Raw genomic sequence first — 18,510 nt, forward strand, 5'->3', positions numbered from 1 at the left:
CACTGCACGGAAACATAGTGACCGCGTCAACTCCCATAACTCGTGGACGGAGATTGGCAAAACTTTGGGGAAAGAGAGAGAGTTCTGTAAGAGTACGTGGAGGAAGCTATGGGAGAGATACGTGAAAGCCTGAAAGGCAACGATAATTCCCAAGTGTGTCCATTGAAGCACACTATTTCATAACAAACAAACAAAGAAAAGGTAACACAACACACTTAAAAGTCCTATAACAATAACTAAGTACTATATCAGAGTATAATGGTGATAACACACCTATTGAAATTTCAACTTCTGCAACTTCTTCTTATCCACTTTCATTGTTGTAGAGTAGTTAGCGGTAACCTTCACATAGCAGCGACACCTCTGTGACGGAGAAGATTACAACTACTGGCGCCACTAGATATGGCCGGCACGACACTGTGATGTCATCGTGGCAACCATACTCTAAGCTTAAACCTCGGTACTGTTGCCATGCAGAGTCATGCCACAGTGAGATGGTGAGGACTTCATATAGGGATGGGAATTGTTAAGAATTTAGCAATTCCGGTTCCATTATCGATATCGCTTATCGATTTGTTTCCTTATCGATTCTCTTATTGATTCTCATCCAGTTATATATAGTACAATATATAACTCTATATATCTAACTGCCTTACTCTTGCAGTCCTCCTCAACTAAATGTTAATATCAGATGGAAATGAACGTAGGCAAGAGTGACATCTCTTCCTCTTTACATTCGTGCAAAGTAATTGCATGCTGTGTGGTCAAATGTTTCAGCATGGAGGTATTTCCCCCCTTTGATGTGGTCAAAGCTCTGCACGTGTTGCAACTGGCCGTAGTATTGTCCTTTTTGGTGAAATATAACCAAACTTTGGAGCGCTTCTGCCTCGACGCCATCTCCTCAAGAACCGGTTCTCGATTCCCATCCCTATACGTTACACTGTCCAAACTTCCTCTTGTCGTGCTGGTGAACAGTCACTTAAGTCGTTTGAGAGCAGAGTTCATGGCTTCACGCTACACAGTAAATGTCGGGTTTCACCATTTACCACAATAAGCAGGGCAATAATAAAATCCATAACTGAGCTTAAACTTCTGTTGTTTTGCTGCTGTAGTTTGTATAATGATCTGAAAAGAAGGAGCAAAACCACAAAATAGCTTGGCGTGCGACTACAAGCAGGCAAAAACAAATGAATGATCAAGAGACATACACAGAAATACAAAAACAAGCTGAGTCGTTACTTTAGTGAGTCTGGAATCTGTTCATCAGGGCTCCTGAGCAGCACGGCATCCTGAGTTGTTATTAGCTGCCTGTTTCCTTCTCTTAGGCTCTACACACACACAAAACATAACCGATGTTGCACGTGCATTTGGTTGAATCTAAAGAACAAGAAACAAGTGTGTTTTTCCTTACCGGACAGCCCTGAATCTTTCGCTGCGTTTCCTCTATCAGCCTGTCTGTCTCTGAGCAGTGCTTCAGCTGAGAAATGGTCACACAACGAAACGTTTTGTGCATTTAATCCAAACCGCTGTTAAGAGGCAATGTTTTCCACAATTGGCAAAAGTATCTGCATGGCATACGGCTCTGAATGTGTGCGTGCGTTCTACCTTTTGTATGAACTGTCTGAATTGTAGCATTGTGTTGAGGGCACAGCAGAGGTGTGTATGGTCCGGGTGGTCGGACGGGAGATTGGACTGAAGACAAGTTTGGTTGCAATCTGTTGGTTTCCTTAGCTAGGATATTGTTTTTTGAATTGGCTTTATATGAATGAATTGGATTATTTTGAAACGAATTAATTGGATTTCATTGGATTATGATTACAATGAATTGAATTCCAATTGTCTTGAATTGGACTATATTATTTAAGTGCCTTGAGATGACAATTGTTGTAATTTGGCGCTATATAGATAAAACTGAATTGCAACTGATTGAATTGGCCGGGATGTGTGTGTAATGACATAACTTGAAGAAGAGTCACATACTCCTGTATTGGCACTTTGGCACAAGACAGTATTCAGATCACATTAATTTACGCAACATGCTGAAAAAACCTTGAAGATGTGAATATATTTCTTATTGTGAAACCAACAAGAAAAAAAACTTGTGTATACAGAGCTATTCACCCCTTCCCCTCCTCAAATGAAGGACTTTTGAAGCCACCTTTTATTATTATGGCTAATTATTCATCATTCACTGTAACATATCTGAGCCATGTTACAGACGCATTGTCCTCCCACAACAGGCAAGTATTACATGTAATAAATGAAATTCTGCTTCCTCTAAAGATAACACAGAAATAAAGGCGACTTATGAACCCTGACAGTGTATCAGTTTTTCTGACTGTGAGATTTAGTCACACCCATTGCTGGAAGTCTCCATGATGGGGTCAGTTTTATTCAGAATAGATTAATTATTGACACCTCAGGCTGCTGTGTGACGTTTTCTTTGCTCATTATGGCCTGTCAAGTATATCTGCCTCCAGAGGCAAGCAGCTGTGCTTTTGTACTTGTAATATTTGTATTTGTTTGTTATTTCCATCCTTTAAAAATAAATTAAAACAAAATACAAGTGAAACAGTTCAGCAGCTTTTATTGGATAAAGGCCATCACTTGTTTCTGTGTTTACTGTCTAAGCTTCTGCCCTCAGAGGGCCCAGATTTTCATTATTTCTGCTCTTTATCCACCATCTGAACCACCAAACAGAAAATTGCAATAAAGTTTTGTTTCCATTAGCTGTGGAAAACGGCTTTTGTGAATCATTTTTAAACACCTTCCCCACATGACTCATCACAATGAACATGAAGCCGCATCGACAGCTTCAGACTTTTTCAGCTCATCCTGCAGCCATCACTGTGGAGACACTTCTGAGTCTTTGAAGGGAACATTTCAGAATAAAAAAAGAGCAGTAAAGTCTTTTTTTACAGTCAGCAACATGAGAGCATAAATTCTGTCCACACATTTGGGCTGTTTGAGGCAGCAGCGTCAATCAGACTGTGATTAAAGACTGACACAAAGCCAACACTGGATCCAGTTTAGCCCATCCTCTCCTCCCTGACAGAGTTTATTTCACTGTTGATGCTGAGCGGATGAACATCAGAGCACAAATGAACACACATGTTCTAATGCAAAGACAGCCCTACAGTAAGCAGAGACATGTTCAGGAGAGAAAAGGGTGACATTTAGAGGCTGAATCTCAGAGAAAACTGGAGTACAAAGTTCAGAGTTTGTTGTTCAGGAACTTGGAGGTGTGTTTTAACATGAACTCCACTGGTCAGAGAGGTGTCTATCAGTCCCGCCTCCATCACAGGTGGACTCTGCTCTGACTGGTTCCAGGAAGCAGCTCACCTGTGTCTCAATCTGTCGAGCGGAGAGTCTTCTTCTTCTTCAGCTCTGAACAATCTGTAAGTTCAAACTTACATGAAACAGAGAATCAGAGACAATCAGAGGAGCAGCAGCTGATCATTTTTACAGCACAACTGATGGAAAAGAGGATTTAAGTTGATGTGCAGATGACTGATTTGTGTTTCCTCTGCAGATGAAGGTAGAAAGTGTGTGTGAGCTGATGTGAATTCAGCAGCATGGATCAGTGTGAGGACACTACAACCACTCTGTGTGGGGAACATGAGAGCCAGAGCAAAGCTCAGAGGTGAGATGACCATCTCTAACTATCCATGACTCTTCTCCATGTCAGAGCTCAGCACTCACATCACTAAACCACCTTTATTCACAGGAACCAACCTGAACCTGAACCTGAACCCAGCTGTGTGTCCTTTAAGAGCGACAAGTCAAATGATCGGTTTATTCATTTCCAACATGATGTTTCATCAGGAAAACAGTAAGTAACTGTCAGTATTCAGTGGAGGCTGCATCATGTCTCAGTTTTCAGCAGAATTTCTTAGGAATTGGATCATTCTTGATGTCATGTCAGAGCTCAGCATTCACATCACCAAACCACCTTTATTCACAGGAAGCAGCCTGGATCTGCATTTGAATCTGGAGCTGGACCCAGCTGTGTGTCCTTTAAGAGCGACTGGTCAAATGATCGCTTTATTCATTTCAAACATGATGTTTCATCAGCCCAACAGTGAGTATCTGTCAGTATTCAGTGGAGGCTGCATCATGTTTCAGTTTTCAGCAGAATTTCTTGGGAATTGGATCATTCTTGATGTCTCTGATTAGACTAATTAGCTGCATCATGTGTGTGTAATGTGATGTTTAGTTTAGTCTTTCTGCTGACCAGTCTATCAGGATGGCTGCTGTGTGGCCCCTGGGGCCCTCTGAGTGAGTGTGTGTCTTTTTGTTGTGTTGATGTTGTCTTCTGGATAGATTAGATGTGTTTATTACTTCTACTGGTAACCAGTTTGGTTCTAAAGCTCAGCATGGCACTGATTTGTGCACATATGCCCTTAAAGTAATTGCAAATAACTATAGAGACGAGAGCTCGACAGTTTTTTATGTTCTATTGACGCTTCTATGCATTTGATTGTGTTAATAATAGAAAGTCATGAGTAAAGTTCAGTCAAACAGGGGTACGTAAATATATCATAAGACTCTTGGACAACTGGAATGCCAATCAGACGATGCAAATTTGGAGAGGCAATCTGCCCCATTTGACGTTAGCAATGGTGTCAGACAAGGAGTTCCCTGGTTCTTTTTAACATTTAGATAGACAATCTGTCCTGAACAATGAGAGCTTGTTAAAGTGGGAGCATGGTTGTTAATCTACAGTTGAATCATATTATGTATATAGATGATCTTGTGGTTTTCAGTCCGAGTAGCGCCGGCCTTCAGCAGCTTCGTTCTACTTGTTCTGCAAATGGAGTTGAGCATGATATTAAATACAATGACTGAAAGAGTGTTGTCGTGATTTCCAGAAGCAAAGAAAACAAATGTCTTAAAGTGTTCATTTTGCTACTGGGATCCATCAGAGACTGAACCTATACCTGAACCCAGCTGTGTGTCCACGAAGAGCGACGATTCAAAGCATTTTCTGATTCACTTTAAATCATCTTAACGGTCATCGTTTCAGAGTGCAAAAAAATATGTGAAAGGTAACATAGTTAGCTTTTCCAACATGTGTTTATTGTGAGCTCATTTCTGTTTCACATCTATTTCTATGTTCATATGTGAAGCGGTCAAAGTGGAAAAAAATGGATGTTAAAACTGGAGATTTTATAAACTACAGCTACAATCCAACCAACACGTCAGCTCGACTCCTCACAAACAAACAAATCTTTTCTCTGTTCACACAGTTCTGTATCCCTTCCTCCTCATACTGCTTCATGGAGCTTTACCTTGTGTTTGTCTCTGTGTGGACAGACAGAATGTGAGCTCATTCTTCATGATTCCTCCACAGAGTGGACCAGCAGAGCTCAGAGGTTCCCAGTGGTCAGTCTGCCCAGCAGCATCAAACACAGCTGGACTCCATATTTATGGTCTGTACATGTACAACAACTACTTTTCCATCTATTCTGTTCACAGTCATCTCCATGCTGCACTTTGTAGACCAGTGGATTGTCAGTGTGTCCAACATGGATCTGATGTTTGGCTCCATGACTTCAGTCTGATTGGCTCATTCATATAGTATTCTGTTCCAGCTGCTGGAGGACAACATGGTCACTTTTGTGAAGGAGGAGCTGAAGAAGATGCAGAAGGTTCTGAGTCCAGATTACCCAGAATGCTTAGAGAGACAGAGGGAGGATGAGGATGAAGAGCAGAGCAGCAGCAGAGAGGCTTTAGTGAAGATCACAGTTCACTTCCTGAGGAGAATGAAGCAGGAGGAGCTGGCTGACCGTCTGCAGAGCAGTAAGAGGATTTCTCTAAAGATTTAACCTGCTGGATAAAATACACATTTACTGATGTCTCAACACACAGAACAACACATGTTCAAATACTCATTCTTTACAGGGTTGAAATGTTTATTTACTGATGTTTTTTGTTGTCTTCATTCAGAACTTTTTCCTCTAGTTTGTGGACATAAACTTAAATCTGCTCTGAAGAAGAAGTTCCAGTGTGTGTTTGAGGGAATTTCTAAAGCAGGAAACCCAACCCCTCTGAATCAGATCTACACAGAGCTCTACATCACAGAGGGAGGGACTGGAGAGGTCAATGATGAACATGAGGTCAGACAGATTGAAACAGCATCCAGGAAAGCAGACAGAGCAGAAACAACAATCAGACAAGAAGAGATCTTTAAACTCCCACCTGGAAGAGATGAACCAATCAGAACAGTGATGACAAAGGGAGTGGCTGGCATTGGGAAAACAGTCTTAACACAGAAGTTCACTCTGGACTGGGCTGAAGGCAAAGCCAACCAGGACATCCAGTTCATGTTTCCATTCACTTTCAGAGAGCTGAATATGCTGAAAGAGAAAAAGTTCACCTTGGTGGAACTTGTTCATCACTTCTTTACTGAAACCAAAGAAGCAGGAATCTGCAGCTTTGAAGAGTTCCAGGTTGTGTTCATCTTTGACGGTCTGGATGAGTGTCGACTTCCTCTGGACTTCCACAACAAGGAACTCCTGACTGATGTTACAGAGTCCACCTCAGTGGATGTGCTGCTGACAAACCTCATCACAGGGAAACTGCTTCCCTCTGCTCGCCTCTGGATAACCACACGACCTGCAGCAGCCAATCAGATCCCTCCTGACTGTGTTGGCATGGTGACTGAGGTCAGAGGGTTCACTGACCCACAGAAGGAGAAGTACTTCAGGAAGAGATTCAGAGATAAGAAGCAGGCCAGCAGGATCATCTCCCACATCAAGACATCACGAAGCCTCCACATCATGTGCCACATCCCAGTCTTCTGCTGGATCACTGCTACAGTTCTGGAGGATGTGTTGAAAACCAAAGAGAGAGGAGAGCTGCCCAAGACACTGACTGAGATGTACATCCACTTCCTGGTGGTTCAGGCCAAAGTGAAGAAGGTCAAGTATGATGGAGGAGCTGAGACAGATCCACACTGGAGTCCAGAGAGCAGGAAGATGATTGAGTCTCTGGGAAAACTGGCTTTTGAGCAGCTGCAGAAAGGAAACCTGATCTTCTATGAATCAGACCTGACAGAGTGTGGCATCGATATCTCAGCAGCCTCAGTGTACTCAGGAGTGTTCACACAGATCTTTAAAGAGGAGAGAGGGCTGTACCAGGAGAAGGTGTTCTGCTTCATCCATCTGAGTGTTCAGGAGTTTCTGGCTGCTCTTCATGTCCATCTGACCTTTGTCAACTCTGGAGTCAATCTGATGGGAGAACAACAAACAACCTCTGTGTGGTCAAAAATGATTACCAAACCAAATCTAAAATATCTTCATCAGATTTTTGTGAACAAGGCCTTACAGAGTCCAAATGGACACCTGGACCTGTTCCTCCGCTTCCTCCTGGGTCTTTCACTGCAGACCAATCAGAGTCTCCTACGAGGCCTGCTGACACAGACAGGAAGTAGCTCACAGACCAATCAGAGTCTCCTACGAGGCCTGCTGACACAGACAGGAAGTAGCTCACAGACCAATCAGAAAACAGTTGATTACATCAAGAAGAAGATCAGTAAGAGTCTGTCTGCAGAGAGAAGCATCAATCTGTTCCACTGTCTGAATGAACTGAATGATCGTTCTCTAGTGGAGGAGATCCAACAGTCCCTGAGTTCAGGAAGTCTCTCCACAGATAAACTGTCTCCTGCTCAGTGGTCAGCTCTGGTCTTCATCTTACTGTCATCAGGAAAAGATCTGGATGTGTTTGACCTGAAGAAATACTCTGCTTCAGAGGAGGCTCTTCTGAGGCTGCTGCCAGTGGTCAAAGCCTCCAGCAAAGCTCTGTAAGTACAGAGATAAATATGTTTTAAAATACTCTGTTTACTTGCTAAAAGGAGAGAAAATAACTAAGTTATTTCTCAGATAATTTCAGTTTGTGGATAACACAGATTCACAGCAAACAGTTACATCAGATCAGTTTATCTAAAGCGGAAAGAAACTGTGCAAGAATATGGCAACACGTTATGAATGATCATGCATATTATTAGAATAAATTAAATCAATGTTTATTCATTAAAAAATCTTTCATGTGATTGATTAATAATTACATAACTTCATTGTGAGATCACATGTTCTCCCCGTGTATGCATGGGTTCTCTCAGGGTACTCCGGCTTCCTCCCACCACCCAGAAACATACATGTCAGGTTAACTGGTTACTCTAAATTGTCCCGAGGAGTGAGTTAGTGTGAATGTGGATGGTTGTCTGTCTCGTTTGTATCTGTGTGGCCCTGTGATGGAGTGGCGACCTGTGCAGCGTGTACCCTGCCTCTGACTCAGTGACAGCTGGGATAGGCTCCACCACCACGACCCTGAGTTGGATTGAGCAGGTATAGAAGATGGATGGATGGATAACTTAATTTTTTCCTGTTATTTCCTCCTCAGAGTGAGTGGCTGTAACCTCTCAGATGAAGGATGTGCAGCTCTGTCCTCAGCTCTCAGCTCCCAGTCCTCCAGTCTGACAGAACTGGACCTGAGTAACAACAACCTGCAGAATTCAGGAGTGAAGCAGCTTTCTGCTGGACTGAAGAATCCAAACTGTAACCTGGAAGCTCTCAGGTCAGGATTCATTCAACTGTTCAACTGGTGATCATTTTAATTCAGCTGACCTGTTCAGGATGGTGTCTGACTGTTGGTGTCTTTTTTTTTTAAACACATTGATGGTGTTTAAATTAGGATTTTTCATTAAATTCTCAAATATCCTTTTTTGCTCTAAATTATATTTCAGATTTATTTCAACTACTTGTAATTCAAACAGCTCTAAACAAGCAGAAGTGTTCAGAGTGTTCAGAGAAGGTGCTTCAAATACTGTGTTTGATGTAACAGGTCACATTTGATCACATACAGCTTCAGTTTCAGAGCAGTTCTCTCAGTAACTGCCATTTGTGTTGTTTTCTGCAGCCTGTCAGGCTGTCTGATCACAGAGGAAGGCTGTGCTTCTCTGATCTCAGCTCTGACCTCCAACCCCTCCCATCTGAGAGAGCTGGATCTGAGCTACAACCATCCAGGAGACTCGGGAGTGAAGCAGTTATCAGCTGGACTGGAGGATCCACAGTGGAGGCTGGAAACTCTCAGGTATGGAGAAGTCTGCTGCAGCATCACACAATGTCTGATGGAGGAGGAAGAGCTGGAAACATGTTCTCTGTGCTTCCCTCAGCTCTGACTTTTTCCTTCATGCTGGTTCTGAGTTTTATATGAACCTACATGTAGGAGCCTTTTTCTTTTGTTCTCTCAAGCAGAGCATTACACAGAACATTTAACAGCTTTATGTTGGTCTGCAGCACAAAAACATTACAGTTTCAACATAAAGGTTGAAAAACTATAATGACTTTTTCCTCTTACAGAGATACAGCTTACATCTCACTATGTGATGATGTTCATGTTAAACGTCAGTCAGCTGACTCCCATGTCACAGTTCAAGACCAATCTGATATGTTGTCCACAGTCTGTTCACTTTGTTAGTTAGTTCTCACTCACTATTCTGCCCTAGATAATATGTGAGCTGTAGACTAACAAGAAAGACCTAGTAGGTATGATTCCAGGTTGAGAGCGATTTACTGACATCCTCTGACACTTTTTTGTAAAACTGCAACACAATGAAAATACACAAAATGTTACAACTGAAATTAAATATATGCAACAACTCTGGTCACACTTTCCTATTTCGTTTCAGGTCATAAACCAGGTAAGTACAACACAATATTACATGAGGCATACCCTCATCTTTTACAGTATGCTCTTACAGGTAAGTAACAGCGTAAACACAGTAAACGGCGATAATATGTCACACATAAACATAACATGTAACATGAATGAGGCCTGAATTGAATCCGCCTATGCTACTAGCTACGAACCTGTTAGCATTAGCACTGTAAGCACTATTTCACCAACTAAAATAAAAGGTTTTTAACTGTAATGCAGTTTTAACAACTTAAATTAGCTAACAGCAGCCATACTTACTGATGGATCTACTCCAAGGCCTAAAGAACAACCACTCTATGGTGAAGCACAATCTGCATGTGTTATGCGTGTTAGGTCACTTCTCAAGTCAGATCTTTTCAGGCACAAAACCCTGACATACCACTAGGGGCACTAAACATTATTAAGACACTGACAGGAGTCAGAACACTCCCCGCTTGGTATAAATATGTTATATCACTATTTACTCTTTCACCTTTGGTATGAGTAAAACAATGTCACTAATGGCCCTGAGATACTCTTTAAGAACTCCTTGGCTAAGAGTCTTCACCATAACCTTACGGACCTTGGGGTTCGAGCTAGGAACGGGCTTAACTATCCGACCAAGAGGCTAATCATTACATTTTGCTTGAATCTCTTTTATCAAAACAATGTCACCCTCCTGAAGGTCAGGTTTCTCCGAGGTCCACATCCTCCACGGCTGAAGAGTTGCCAGGTACTCCAGTCTCCACCTTTTCCAGAAGGTGTCTGCCGAGCTCTGAACCTGGCGCCATTGTACCTTACAAAGGTGATCCAACTCAAAGTTTTCTGGAGGTGCAGGATTAGCACTCGCCTTCTGGGTTAAGAGAGTGGCAGGTGAGAGCATTTCAGGTATCTCTGCATCACATGAGATTGGGACCAGCGTTCTGGAGTTCATGATGGCCATTACCTCAGCCATCAATGTTGTTAGAACTTCGTGGGTCAGTCTGGTAGGGCCATCCTTCACCAGCAGTGCATCCAGGATCCGTCTAGTCACCCTATCAACCTCTCCCAAGCTCCTCTCATGTGTGAGGAATGGGGTGCATTAAAGGTCCATGTGCAGCCTTGCTCTTGCAGGTAGTTCTTGATCTCAGGGTTGTCTGTTTTAACCTGAAGCTCTCTGCATGCACCAATGAAATTTGTGCCTCTATTCGACCGTAGGTGTTTGATAGGGCCACGTGTGGATTAAAAGCGCCTCAAAGCGTTGATGAAGCTCGAGGTTGACATGGACTCAATAACTTCCAGGTGGATGGCTCTTGTACTTAGGCAAATGAAAATGACAGCCCACCTTTTGCTTTCAGCAGCTCCACCTCACATCCGCCGAGTTGTGACACTCCATGGACCAGACCCACATGAGTGAAAGGCGGGTCTGTAGTCAGTCAGTGAGAAGGTCAGACATTTTTTAAAACTGAACCTTGACCCTCAACTTCTTACAGATGACACATTTGAATATGATGCTGGAGATGAGCCTCTTCCCTCCTACTATCCAGACACCAGTGGTACGCAGTGCACCCTCTGTAAAGTGGCGACCCTAGTGGGCTATTTTACCATGATAGTGCCGGACTAGGAGAGTGGCTATATGATGACCAGCTGGTAGGATTAGTGGGTGTTTTTCTTGGTCTTCCAGATGTGCCCTGTGTATCCGACCTCCCACTCTGATCAATTCACTCTTGTCAGTGAAGGGATCTAACTTTACAAGAGGACTTTGGCAGTGAACTTTGACGTCCCTAATACACATCCTCCTGCACTGCCTTAAAGATATGCACTTTCGCTTGAGAGTGTTCTGTGGTGAGCGGCTGGCTGCATTGATGGCATACCATACATCTATCAGACTTATTCTCTCTGCAGAATGACTACATGAAATAGACTTGCCATACCTCTTACTAGATTCTTCCAAATAGAGAAGCGTTCAAATCTTGTTGCTCCAAGAGACTGCTCTGTGACCTTAGTTACAAGATAGGCGACTTGAGGCCGAACGTCCTTATCTGCATCTGGTTGCACAAGCTCGAATGATTCTGCTTCAACATCCTGAATTGGGCTCAGCTGACTGAGAAAGGGAGGGCCAAGCAACCAACTGGATGAGGTCAGGTGAGCTGCTGGAATTGGCCTGGTTCCATGGTCTGCAGGGTTTACATCAGTCAACACGTACTGCCACTGTTTTGGTTCAGTGGAGCTCCGAATGCGAGCTACTCGGTTAGCTACATAGGTATAGAACCTCCGTGAACTGTTGTGGATGTAGCCCAGCACAATGCGACTGTCTGTGAAAAACCTGACTGTTTGCAACTCCACATCAAATTCTGACTGTATCAATTCTGCCAGCACCACCGCCAAGACTGCTGCGCACAGCTACAGGTGCGGTACGGTGTGTGTAGAGTAAGGAGTTAGCTTTGATGTTCCCATTACAAACTCTACATGCCATTTTTCATCCGAATCCAAGGCACGCAGGAAGGCTACAGCAGCTATAACCATTGTCGAAGCATCTGCAAAAACACATAGTTCTGTACATTTACAACATGAATGAACAGACTGGAATGTATGCTCTCTGAATGCAAACCTGCTCCAGCACAGTTAAGGAGTTGGTCCATGCTTTCCACTGTGTCTCTTTCTCCAGTTGGAGAGGTGTGTCCCACTCGTACTGTTCAGAGGAAACATCTCTCACCAATGCTTTGCCTTGCACTGTGATGGGGGAAGCAAATCCAAGGGAATCATAAAGACTATTTACTGTGGACAGCATGCCTCTACGAGTGAATGGTTTTACATCTTTTGACACTCTAAAGGTGAAACTGTCAGTCTGGAGTTCCCAGCTCAAACCCAAACTCCTCTGGAGGGACAAGAGGTCTGCTCCCAAATCTACATCCTTAAAGTCACTTGCTCGTTCTTCTATAGGAAAATCCTCCATTACCCTTGGGCTATTTGAAGCTATCTTGTGAAGTCTTAAGTTGGACTCAGCTAGCAGGGCATTGGTTTGCTGCAGAAGATTGATAGCTTCAACCTCCTTGGCCACTGAGGTGAGTCCATTCTCAACTTGAAAATTTCTGAAGACGAAATGTGTTGCATCTGTACCATTTCCGAAGTAAATTGCAGTGGTCCTCTCTGACCTTGAACCCAAAGAACATCTGTTCTACATAGGCTGTGACAGCTATTTATTCTCTCCTGAACCTTAGTAGGACACCAACTAAAGTGTTGTTGAGGTTGGGTCCACTGAGAAGTGTGTCGTTCAGTGATGTTCCTTTGTACTCCACACTGGAATCCAAAAACACTCTTATTTTCCCAGGTTTCTGGGGGGTGGTATACACCAAATGTAGGTAAATACCAGCATTCCTGTCCTTGCTGTAGCTAAGGAGCTGGTTCTGCCTGGTGGTTGTAAAGGACTTTCTCCATAAAGTCAAAGAAGTGCTCCCTCATGTCAGGTCTTCTTCTGAATGAGCGCTGGAGAGAGAGGAGTCTCTGGGAGGCCTGTTCTCTGTTATTAGGAGTTATTAGGTAGCGGTGCCACCCAGTGGTTTTCATCATCCATGTATACTTCATTTTCCATAATTCTGAGAAAAATGTTATCCTCCACTGACATGGCTAGTTTGTCATCGTAAGGTGTTTTCTGAAACACACTTGCCCCTAGACCATCCCGACACGTCTCTCCTCGCTGTGTGACAGCATTTGAAGACTACGCTGGCTCGGACCTTTAAGCCTCTCCTTTATATGGATGTTGTTGGTACATGGCTGAAGGAAAGAGGAGCGTCCATTTTGAAGGATATGTGTCTTGTAGGCGTTGACTTCCTCCGTCTTGTGTGCACCACCTAAGCACAACTCTCCATGATCCAACCAAGGTCAAGGCGCTGGGCGTACGGTGAGTTGTGAGGCCCATTACGCTGTTCACGTACCTTATGCAAGCCCAAAATGTCCCTGCCTAACAGAAGAAGAATAGGGGCACTGGTGTCAAACGGAGGGATCTTGCCAGCCACAGGTCTGAGGTGAGGAGAATATTGGGTACACTCAGGGGTTGGGGTCTCTGATTTGTCGTCAGGCAGGTGGTTACATTCCAACAAGGTGGGAAGTCTCACCTTGGTTTTCCCGTCAAGTGACTCCACTATGACGTTACTCGCTTTCCTCCCTGCGGTCTCCATTGTGCCGGAGCATATTTTCAGAGTGTAGGAGGATGCACTGCTGTCAATGTCTAATAGATCAAAGAATTGTGATTTTACACCCTGTAAGACATGCTTGGACTGTCTGCGTGGTAAACCTTGACCAAACAGATTTTTGAACAGGATCTAGGCTTGGGGGCACCACCACATATTTCTGTACACTTGGAAGTGACGATAGGGGGTATAGGTTCTTCACACTCCCCGCTTTGCTTGTCCTCTGGTGTGTACTCAGGCGCTCACCAAGCGACCAAGGAGCTGGACCGGGATGCATTGCTGAGGTATGCCTGTCACTTTCACACTCCTTGCACTTAAGTATGGCTGTGCAATCTTTAGCCATATGCTTGGTACTGGTACAACATCGAAAACAGATTGAATTCTCCTTTAAGTATGTTTTCCTCTCATCAAGATGTTTTCCTCGGAACCCATGGCATTTCGACAGCGGGTGAGGTTTATCATGTATAGGACATTGCTTGTCCGGATCTTCTCTCTTGGTGGCTGTGTTAGCCTGAAGTGCAATGATTGCGGCAGTGACTTCAGTTTACCTAAAGTATTTTGGTACTTTATCCCTGTGTGATCCAGCGTTTCCGCAGAGAGAAAGGAAGCTTTTCGATTACTGGGTTCATGCCTCTTGCTGTGTCTAAATACATGAGTCCAGACAAGAACCCCTCAGCCTTTGCAGCTTCTAGCTCTTTTAACAAGTCTCCTAATTCCTTGAGCTTGTGTGTATCCTTGTTAAGCTAGATTTATACTCTTCCAGAACGTGACGTCTTCATTGAGAATTCGAAGTTCTGTGTCGAGGGAACACGTTGCTCTGCAATTCACCATGCTGGTAGGGAAGTGTGGCTGTATGTTTGTGTGGTTTCAGAGGTTATAGCCGAATCCATGCTTTTTCTTCCGGTCAGAGTTAACAACAGTAAACAATGGCAACCGAGGTGGGGTAGCTGTATTTGCAGCTCGAGCTCATCAATATTGAAGAACTTAAATTGCAAATGTTGAAGTGCCGACGACAGAGAAGACGTTCACGGGGGTGGTCTATACGACCGGCCGAGGCTAGGAATGGGTGAATTTACAACACTGGTTGTGAATTCACTGGTGTGAATTTACAACTTGGATGAACTATAGATAATTTTGAATGTCAACGAGCTTCTTCGCCGTGTACAGCCATTAAGGAAAAAGCAACTGCTAGAAATTACGTTCTGAGCGTACCAATAACAGCCCTTATGGCCCGTGTCTACGCGACGTGTAGTTAGAATTTTTTGGAGGTACACGTCAGGCTACGGCAGAGGGGTCCACGTCGAAGTTGTAGCTACGTCGTCAAAATGACGTTGAAGCATAAACTACGACTTAGAAATGACTGGGAAATTATCTAATTTTTTCATTAGAGCAATTTCAATCACCTCTGGGCTTCTGCATGTTTCCTCCAAATGCTCCCATACCATGAAAACACCTGCTCTAGGATTATTTACATGTACTGACCTTATCCTCTTGGCTTGAGCTGATGACTCGGGCCCCAGTCATTTGACCAGAAGGTTGAGCTCTTCCTGATCAGATTTAGAGAGGTTTAGCTCTCTTGTGGCTGCTAGGAAAGATGCGTTCCATGCCCAGTAATTTTCTGGGCAATCATCAAAGGCAAGGAGTCCAGAGCTCATCATCTCTTTTCTCATAAGATACTGGGCTAAATCAGGGGTCTGCAGAGTTGAAGGTGAGTATTTATTACTCTGTGCCAGGTAAGGTGCTTGAAGTGTAGCTGCTGTATATTTCTTTTGAGTATGAGGAGTCACAGGTGAAGAACGAACAAAATATGAATATTTAATCTTTTCTTCAGTTCATCTCAGTGTATGAGGGTGAAGTAACTGCACCATTTATTCAAAAATCAAAAACATATCTACTTATTTAACAGCAGAAATTAACAACGATCTAAATTCCTCCGAAGAAAAAGGTTTGACACGTTTTGCTCAACAGCCAGTATTTTCTCCAACTGGCAGAAAGATTTCCTCGTCTGATGTTTGAGCCTGTTTTAAATCCCCTCACAGCTTCTCAACAAGATTAAGAGCTGGGCTTTGACTGAGCTGTTCCAGAACCCTGTGTTTCTTTTTCCATTTGAGAAGTTTCTTGGTGGATTTACTGGAAAACTTTTGGTCATTGTCATGTTGCTTGGTCCATCTCTGCTTCAGCTGCAGTTTTTGGACAGATGGTCTCACATTTTCCTCAAACAGCCTCTGAAATGGTGAAGATTTCATGTTGGATTCTATGATGGAGAGTTGACCAGGCCCTGCCTCAGACCAAAACCATTACATTAACAGCATCAGGCTTCACTGTTGGTTCAAAGTTCTTCTGCTCAAATGTTGCCTTTAGTAAACACCAAACAAGTTCCCTGCTACAGTGTCCCAATAATTCAGTTAGATCCATCCAAAATTATCTCAAAGTCCAGGGACCAGATGCATAAATCCATTCATCCATTTTCTATACCTACTAAATTCATTCATGGTTGCAGGGACTGGAGCCTATCCCAGCAGCCACAGGGTGAGAGGCAGGTCCACCATTACACAAACCACTCATAGAAATGTTTTTCTACATTAAATAAAGAGAATCTGCACTCCTCACACATTCTTCAGACCGTGCGTACAAATGTTTTCAGTGTAATTTAGGTCTGATTCGAAGTGGAGAAGAAACTTTGATAACTTATTTCCATGACTTCAGACACAGTCCGCTCCTTTTCCTTTCACCGGCTCATGAGCTGGATAGAAGTGATGATGACCAGCGAGGGAGAAGCAAACCTCTGTAAGGAGGAGAAGGAAATGTCTGCCAGCATTAGCCCTTAAAACAGCGTGCATCTGTCAGAATGATGGGGGTTTATCGTGTCATTTCTGAGATAAATGGGCCACAAAGAAAACATACATCCCAGCAATCATCTGCTGGTTAATGCACAGCCTGTAAGGAAACATATTCAGCAGATTCAGAGACTTTATTCATCCAGTTAAAGGGATATTTCTGTGTTTTTGAAGTGGGGCTGTGTGAAGTACTCATGAGCAGTCAGCATCTTTCTCAGTGTAGAACAATGTGTGTGTGAGAGCCATGTAATGTCCATGTTTGCATGCTGAAAGAGACTGTGCTGCTCTGACCCCCCTCCTCTTTTCAGGGTGGAGCCTGCTGGAGAACGATGGTTGACACCAGGTCTGAGGAAGTGTAAGTGTGTTCTTCATCTGATTCATGACATCCAACCATCTTCACACTGTCACATCACTCATTGATCAAAGTGAACAGATGATAGATCAATAACTGCAGCTGGATTGTGTTTGTTCTCTCCATCAGATTCCTGTCAACTCACAATCGACACAAACACAGTGAACAAAAGCCTGAAACTGTCTGACAACAACAGGAAGGTGACATGTGTGAAGGAGGTTCAGTCATATCCTGATCATCCAGACAGATTTGATGAGTGGTATCATCAGCTGCTGTGTAGAAATGTTCTGACTGGTCGCTGTTACTGGGAGGTCGAGTGGAGAGGAAAAGTTGAAATATCAGTGAGTTACAGAGGAATCAGCAGGAGAGGAGGCAGTGACTGTGTGTTTGGATGGAATGATCAGTCCTGGAGTCTGAGTTGCTCTGATGGAGGTTACTCTGTCTGTCACAATGAGAGAAGAACACCCATATCCTCCTCCTCTGTCTCTAACAGAGCAGCAGTGTATGTGGACCGTCCTGCTGGCACTCTGTCCTTCTACAGAGTCTCCTCTGACACACTGATCCACCTCCACACCTTCAACACCACATTCACTGAAGAACCTCTGCATCCTGGATTTGGGTTCTGGTTCTGGCCACTTGGTTCCTCAGTGTCTCTGTGTTGAGTATAAAGAGTTTCCTCCTGTCAGAGAATCACTATTGAACAGATAGTTCAGTCTGTACATGTCTGTCTCTTTCACTCAGAATCACCTTTTCAGATTCATGGATTCAGTCAGTATCTGTTTGAAACTCTTCTAAATGATTCCTTGGAAACTTCTTCCTCTTGCAGTCCTTTAAAGATGGAAGCTGCCATTCTTCCAGGATGTTGTTTTTCTGTGTGTTTCCAGTCAAAGCTTCACACTGAATATCAGTATGTTGTGTTTCTCTACAGCTCACTTCAACTGAGACCATTCAGTTCATGTCAGCTGCAGTTAGTTTGCTGCACATGTGACAAACTGTGATATCAGAGAGGAATCACTGAGCTGCAATCAGCCAAGATGAATTTCCAACCTGCAGACAGATCTTCACTGATTCTGCTCCAATGAGCAGGAGTTTGGTGAGCAACCAGGGTTCATCCTGATGACGTGCAATAACAGACCTCAGGCATTTGAACAAAAACATCCTTAACACTGATTCAAATATTGAAACAGAACGTCTTGCATTCTAATGGAAGAGTTTTCTCTGTGTTTGACATGAACACTACCTGTTCCACTTTCATCAAATCTTTATCTGTGGTGCTCCCAAGACAGCAAACTGTAGCTGTTTTTCTGTGTCAGTATCTTGCTCAGTGTCCACACTGTATGAAAACATTTTAGAAAGTAGTTCAAATATAGATTCATTGAATAATCCATTGAGATCCAATGATCTGCTGTGACAGATGTGTGTGAAGATGACACTTTAACCAACATAAATTAAA

The 18,510-nt window shown here is 43.4% G+C and overlaps 1 protein-coding gene and 1 long non-coding RNA gene across 2 annotated transcripts; one reads left to right on the forward strand and one right to left on the reverse strand.

The window, feature by feature from the left end:
• Positions 1 to 1,181: 1,181 nt before the first annotated feature.
• LOC140289950 (uncharacterized) lies at positions 1,182 to 1,679 on the reverse strand. The gene is made up of 3 exons (XR_011912311.1): positions 1,606 to 1,679; positions 1,412 to 1,477; positions 1,182 to 1,328 (listed from the first exon to the last, which is right to left on the reverse strand). It is a non-coding gene; the product is annotated as an uncharacterized lncRNA (long non-coding RNA).
• Positions 1,680 to 5,297: 3,618 nt separating this feature from the next.
• LOC140289166 (NLR family CARD domain-containing protein 3-like) lies at positions 5,298 to 18,140 on the forward strand. The gene is made up of 7 exons (XM_072379248.1): positions 5,298 to 5,432; positions 5,595 to 5,802; positions 5,950 to 7,804; positions 8,404 to 8,577; positions 8,920 to 9,093; positions 17,014 to 17,060; positions 17,187 to 18,140. Exons 1-7 carry the CDS (start codon positions 5,430 to 5,432, stop codon positions 17,717 to 17,719), a joined length of 2,994 nt encoding a protein of 997 aa, XP_072235349.1. The 5' UTR covers positions 5,298 to 5,429; the 3' UTR covers positions 17,720 to 18,140.
• Positions 18,141 to 18,510: the final 370 nt, after the last annotated feature.

The sequence above is a fragment of the Leuresthes tenuis genome, unplaced genomic scaffold, assembly GCF_036924035.1.
Source record: "Leuresthes tenuis unplaced genomic scaffold, fLeuTen1.0.hap1 SCAF_1, whole genome shotgun sequence".
Lineage (NCBI taxonomy): Eukaryota > Metazoa > Chordata > Actinopteri > Atheriniformes > Atherinopsidae > Leuresthes > Leuresthes tenuis.

Bases quoted from the DNA above. Each gene is read 5' to 3' on its own strand.
- LOC140289166 (XM_072379248.1), top strand. The intron at 7,805-8,403 runs GTAAGTACAGAG...TTTCCTCCTCAG, and splicing joins AAAGCCTCCAGCAAAGCTCT to AGTGAGTGGCTGTAACCTCT. The intron at 17,061-17,186 runs GTAAGTGTGTTC...TCTCTCCATCAG, and splicing joins GACACCAGGTCTGAGGAAGT to ATTCCTGTCAACTCACAATC.